The sequence below is a fragment of the Thamnophis elegans genome, chromosome 13 (genome assembly GCF_009769535.1).
Source record: "Thamnophis elegans isolate rThaEle1 chromosome 13, rThaEle1.pri, whole genome shotgun sequence".
NCBI classification, from domain to species: Eukaryota; Metazoa; Chordata; class Lepidosauria; order Squamata; family Colubridae; genus Thamnophis; species Thamnophis elegans.
This window is the reverse complement of record NC_045553.1, coordinates 2,154,808-2,161,425: the sequence shown is the minus strand read 5'-3', so window position 1 is coordinate 2,161,425 and position 6,618 is coordinate 2,154,808. Positions and strand designations below refer to the sequence as shown.

General features: G+C 43.4%; 1 protein-coding gene across 1 annotated transcript in view; it reads right to left on the bottom strand.

The window, feature by feature from the left end:
- Positions 1–4,877: 4,877 nt before the first annotated feature.
- HIP1R (huntingtin interacting protein 1 related) overlaps positions 4,878–6,618 on the bottom strand; it is a 66,914-nt gene continuing 65,173 nt past the window's right edge. Inside the window, exon 32 of the mRNA XM_032229112.1 lies at positions 4,878–6,261. Within this exon, the coding sequence (XP_032085003.1) occupies positions 6,217–6,261 (45 nt within the window). The 3' untranslated portion in view covers positions 4,878–6,216. The remainder of the gene's footprint in view (positions 6,262–6,618) is intronic.

The following is a 6,618-nucleotide window of genomic DNA, read 5'->3' as shown; positions in this document are numbered from 1 at the left end:
TTGTTGCCCGTTGTGACTTTCCGCTGGTTGCAGAGCGTCCTGTGATTTCTCTTTCTGGAAGAACCCAGAGGCCTCACTACATCCAATTCCAGCTTTCCTTTTTTTCCCCCTTCCTCCTGCTTGTTTCGTTCCATCGCTCCTTACGAGACTCTAAAATTCATCTCCTCTTCACGGTGACCCAAGCTAATTTACCATGATTATTACTTCACTTCGCCCTGGCCTATCGCATCGTATCCATCGTACTTTTCCTAAGCGATTCCAGAATAACTCTTTTAGAGCGAAAGGATCCATTTTTAAGCCATAAGCTTAGGTTGAAAGGTTAAACGAAAAAAACTGGGTTACAATTTTTGTCATTAATTAGGTCCATCTGCAGAATGCCACTTAGAGGGCAGGGTTAGGAGGAGACTTCTGAATTCAAAATTTTGAGATTATCTTTGCCAAGACAGCTAGCTCCGAACTAGCTCTGCGACTTAATTCCAGCCCCTGAAGATGTGAGCAATTGTGGGGGGGAAATAGACCAAGAGGAAAGCATTTTTATGCCTTAAAAAAAGAGACAGCAGATATGCAAGTCTCACCTGGCATTTTATACCCTCTGTCACCGTATCCCTCGCTTTGTTTCTCCGCGACGCGGACTGCGTGGGAGAGACGCCGCGAAGCTTCCAATACCCCAGCTTGTTAAATGGCCCTGAAAATGGATTCACTCCGGGAGAACCTGCTCCCCCTACACGTTCTGTGCAAAGTTACTGCTTGCAGGGCAGCCCTTGAAGACCCGAGAAATGGCGGGGAACATCATTTGCAAGATCTGCCCTCCAAGGGAATCATAAACTTCAAGAACCATTTTTGGATGTGGCTCAACCATTTGAGTGTGCTCGAGCTGATGAGACAACCCCTGTGTACCGTTTGCGAAACTCTGGCGGTTAAATGTCGCAAAGATGAGTTGATGCCAATTGCATTTTGTCTTTCAGGGTGTCACACAATCACGTTACTTTTATTTTTTTAAAGCAACAGGGAATCAAGAACAGGCCTTAAAGCACCCATTTCTTGGCATTTCTTGCTTGTGATTTCCCACCTCTCTCTCTCTTTCTCTTTAAATGGAGAAAAAGTGTGACTCTCTGAATTTCTTTGTTCGATGTGTCTTTTGATTCTTCCAGCAGCACTGCAATTTCACAACATAAATTGGGTGTTTCTCCACTGTTAGGAAAGCGATTTTAGTTTTTAAGGAAGTTTCTTCTTGTGTAGCCGAAGCAGCAAAATACATTTCTTCTAGACAACGGGTCTGATCCAGGAGTTCTCAGGTGCTTAAATGTCTCAAGGATCATACACTTTCAATTCCAGATTTTGCACACCAGCAGTGAGAATATCTGAATTCCCCAAGAAAAAGGGGAATTACACCCATATATGAATTTTATAGAGCTCTGTCTTACTCTCAATATGACTCCAGTCATGTTTCTGTTAGTCTTTCTTCCCCCTTCCCAAAAATATGTGCTGCTCATTTACTCTCCAAACAATACACTCCTTGTGCAGAGAGACAAGTTTTGGTAGAGGCTGCTACAGCTGTGACACACCCTAAATTTTGTACATGTGCTTAGAACCTGTGCCTTAGAATGACCGTGTCGGGAAGAAATTCCTTTTAGAAATTCCTTGCAAAATCCCTTTTGCTGTTCCTCTTTTTCATGTGTCAAAAGAGTTTGGGACGGAATCCATTGTCTGGTAGGGAAGGCAGATCTTGAGTTTTCGCTGAAAGGTTTATTTTTATCAGGGAAAGAAAAGTTTGGTCTCGTGGCAGGAGTTTGCCAGCTGGCAGAGCTAGAGGAAAGGTTGACGTTAAATCAGGGTTGCAATCTTTTGGCTGTGCAAAATTAAACAATTATTATTATTATTATTATTATTATTATTATTATTATTATTATTATTATTATTATTGGAGCTTGGGTAAGATTGAAACTGGCGAAGGTCATTGCTCATTGCAGATATTTCGATTTACATGGAATTAAAGTCAAATAGCTGGTTGAAAAATATGGCTGGGAGATGAATGAATCTTCAGCTCCTTCACAGTGACAAGCCAGAAAAGCTGTTGAGTCACAAAACTTGCACAATCTGCAAGTTTTGGAGAAAAAAATGGAACCCCCGCTCTCCCCAAGCTCCAGCTGGTGAGATCCCCTACTCACTAAAGTAGGGATGATGCTGAGATTGTTGCAAATAGGCGCCCCCCCCCTCTATTTCTTCCTCCGTAAGTTTACACCAGTAGTTAGCCACCTCTTGCAGGTACTCAAGGTGGGATGGTTAGAAGCATCAAGCAGAATTTTCTCCGGTGGTGGGTTCGGTAGCAATAGGTCATTATCCGTGAGGTCATGGTACTTCAGCCTTCCAGGACCACGAGGATGGCTTAAACTACCTTCAAAGACTATTGTTCTTCTTCACCCAAAATCAGTCCTCGCACTGCTTCTGGAGAGCAGTTTTCCAACAGCCGAGATGCGGAACAATTTCCTCTTTTTTTGCTCAGGGTGGATTGTTCCTCGCTCACTTTTGATAACAGAAGGTTTGCACGAGACCTGTTTTTAAAACTGCCCTTAAACAATAATAGCCAACTGCATTTGAAGCATAAGAAGCCATGTTTCCCCACAACGGGGGGGGGAAAAACAGCTGCAATTTTATACCGTGGTCTTAATCGCCGCCCTTTTTTTTCCTCTCTCTCTCTCCAAAAATATGCAACTAGAGAAAGGATGTTTGCGACGGTGTGGAATGTCCCAGTAAACTGGCCTGACTGGTTTCTTTCTCGATTAGCTTTTGGACTGTGCGAAAAAAGCATCTTGGTTAGCCTTTATTCACTCAATGCCCAGCAGCAGATCCGCAGATCGGTTTACTGTTTTTATTTCTTGGAAGGTATGGAAGAAAGTTCTCAGTTCTCAAGTCTGAATTAGGCTATTTCTGTCCTGGGACAGAAGGCGGAAGAGGGAGGTCATTTAAGGCCATTTGATAAACCCATAGCAGGACAGTTTTCCCGATGCTTTGGGGCTTCAAATCCGTGGTTTTTAGCGTTTTATTCTGGAACAAGCCAGTCCTAAACTACGATGCGACAGCCATTGTCTCCGAATGTGCCTGAGATGCTGGCAAATTCCTCCTTCCTTGTTTTCTGGGACGGCTCTTAAATGTGTTGTACAACTTAGATTGTGGTCTCGAAAGGCAACTGTTCCTTTTTTTTTTTCTTGTAGAATTGCTGTTTTATATAGAAATAAATTTTGGGGTTGCAGTGATTATTCATTAAAAAGAATCCTACGTTTTTGTACCAACCGTTGTTGCTGGTTTTTTGTTTAAGGACATTTAATTTTCAAACTCTTGCGGTATCCCGTGAGTCTGTGGGCAACATTTGAGTCCTCCCAACTATCCGTCTGACTTTAACCATTACAGAGAACGATCATCTTACTTAATGGTGCTGGCTCGATTTTGTAAGAAAACTGAACAAAACAATATTTAATTGGGTTTTGAGGCTACGAATTCAGATGGCCATTTCTATACCCTAACTTGGGGCATCTTCGTAGGCCTGTCTCAAATTGCATTCCCAACATTGTGTGATGATCAGTGGGTTAAAAAGGGAGGGGGGGGTTGAGAAAACAAACAGAACTTCCTTTCTATCCAAAATCTAACCCCATAAATCAGATTCGGACCAGAACTGAAAGAAGCTGCTTTATTTTTTAGCTATAAAAAAATCTCCGGTAACTGGTACGGCTGGAGTAAGGCCCTAATTGCTGCTTAGATCCCCGGAGGAGATGTGGTGTGCTGGGAATTCAATACCCCATCTACCACCCCTAAGACTTTTGCTCTTCCGGCTGAATGGCCAAGAAAGGAGACTCTTTGTAACTCAGGGTTGAAATGAGGAGTCCTTGGCCTTCGCTGGGCTTGGTGGTTTTCTTGCAGACGTTTCACGACCCAACTAGGGGATAGCATCCGTGCTAGAAGGGAGCGGGGTTTGCTTGTAGTGCTGACGACGTTCCCTGGTTTGGGTCAACAAAACGTCTTCTAGAAAACCAGCTCAGAGGGCACCAAGCTGCTTAATAAATAGTCCTTAGGGTGACCCCATTAGGAGTAGAGAATTACTCCATTCTGCAGCAGCTGCCAGAAAAGCCAACACAGTTCTAGGCTGCATAAAGAGAGGGATGGAATCAAGATCCCGTGAAGGGTTAATACCATTTTATAAGGCCTTGGTAAGGCCACATTTGGAATACGACATCCAGTTTTGGTCGCCACGATGTAGAAAAGATGTGGAGAGTCTAGAAAGAGTGCAGAGAAGAACAACAAAGATGATTAGGGGACTGGAGGCCAAAACATATGAAGAACGATTGCAGGAACTGGGAATGTCTAGTTTAATGAAAAGGAGGACTAGGGGAGACATGATAACAGTCTTCCAATATCTCAGGAGGTTCCCGAAAGAAGGAGTCAAGCTATTCTCCAAAGCACCTGAATGCAGGACAAGAAGCAATGGGTGGAAACTAATCAAAGAGAGAAGCAACTTAGAACTAAGGAGAAATTTCCTGACTGAGAACAATTAATCAGTGGAACGACTTGCTTAGAGAAGTTGTGAGTGCTGCAACAGTTTTTAAGATGTTGGATAACCATTTGTCTGAAATGGTGTAGGATTTCCAGCCTAAGCAGGGGGCTGGACTAGAAGACCTCCAAGGTCCCTTCCAACTCTGCTATTCTATTCTACTCTAGGGAGTAGAATAGATTTGAACCTTGACCGATGGCTTTCCAAGGAAACTTTTTTTGAGTTCTGGCAGGAGACTTGAATCAGAGACTGAGTAAGTAAATAAAACCTTCGTTCCCCGGGGAATGCTAGCCAATAACAGCCTCCCTCCAAAAAAAAGAACGACACAATCCCGTTTCATCTAAATCATTTTAATAAGCGAAAATGTTTTTCCTTAATCTTAAAAGGTTCGGTTAAGAACAGTCTTCATCCCAATCTCTCTCCTTTGCAACAAAGCCCTCCAAATATCTTAAATTTCAAATTTAAGGGGAGTAACTTTTTTTTGCAATGATTTCCTAAGCAAGAGTTTTAAGGCAGTGCTTCCCAACATTTTTCCTTCATTATCCACCTCGCAAAAAAAACACCCCTGCTTATCCGAAAATCTTACCCAGATTTGTCCTTTCCTTTAGTGCCGTAACTTTTAACGGTTGCCGGAATGATTTACCTGCATTATAAAACCGAAACGATCTTTGTTACGTCAACAAATGGGTCATTTCCTTGATTTTCATTTCAGCAGGAATATTTTTGGGGGGACTCTTAAACATACTTGGTAACCTTTAGGTTGATTTAAATCTCCCCGTTTTGTGACCGGGAATGCATGTTCGTTTACCCAAAAGGGGTGAAAACCCTATTTCCCCCCCCCCTAATTTGGGATAATTTCACCCAGGGGGAGGGGGGGTTGTGGAAGCACTGGTTGTGAAGGGATGTGGGGGAAAAACCACTGAAAGGTGTTTATTTTCTCCTCTGTATAAATTCAGTCCTTAAAGGCGTATTATAAAATCTATAAAAGTTATTTTATTTCCTCCTCCCCCACCCCTTTTATTTTAATATATGCGTCCGATCTCGGCATAAAATAACAACAAAAGGACCATCTAGACTCGGAAGTCTTCCAACTGGGCAACTTTTAAGACTTGCGGACTTTCAACTCCCAGAATTCTCCAGCCAGGCTGGAGAATTCTGGGAGTTGAAAATCCACAAGTCTTAAAAGTTTCCAAGTTTGGGGGAACCTCTGATCTAGTCCATCGATGCCGACAGTAGCCACAGAAATTCACATTTCTTTCATCTTCGTAGAATAATAAGGTACAACGATATTTACTCGAAATATTTCCCATTCCTATTGCTTATAAATAGTTTTATCAGCGAGCTCTTAAATTTCCTTGCCCCCCGTACAAGTTCTGCCTTCTCGTAAGATGGTAGAGGGGGAAAAAGAGGCATATGCTGGAGGGCAACGGGGGAAATCCAGTTGGCATCTGTTTAAAACACAGACGTTAAAGGGGGCTGGAATGTCTCAATGTCTCCTGCCGTGGAAAGGATGCTGACATCTTAAATCTTCTATGTTTTTGGGGGTACCGCCGGCGGAAATAAAACCAGCAGATCCAAAGGTTTGAATTCCTTGAAGGGTGGGCAGAATTAGAACCTGGGCTTCCCGTTTTCCTGGCCCTGGCTTCTTCAATTCCATCCCGTTGCCGGTTGGCTTAGAAGTTAACAACTTGGGCTTGGTAAACGCCATCCTGTGCCAGCTGAAAAAGAAGGGAAGAAAAAAATGGTAGCCAAAAAAAGGAGAAAAAAGCCATTATCTCTACAGCAATTTCTCCCCTAAAGCGTCATTAGGGAGTCCTCGGCTTAACGACACTTAATTGGGTTTGGCACGAGTCGTTCGGGTTGTAAATCACGTGACCGGACCCCTGAATTTTCAGTAGGAGCCGAGGTGGCGCAGTGGTTAGGGGTGCAGTACTGCAGGCCACTTCAGCTGACTGCTATCTGCAGTTCGGCGGTTCTAATCTCACCGGCTCAAGGTTGACTCAGCCTTCCATCCTTCCGAGGTGGGTGAAATGAGGACCCAGACTGTGGGGGGGGCGATATGCTGACTCTGTAAA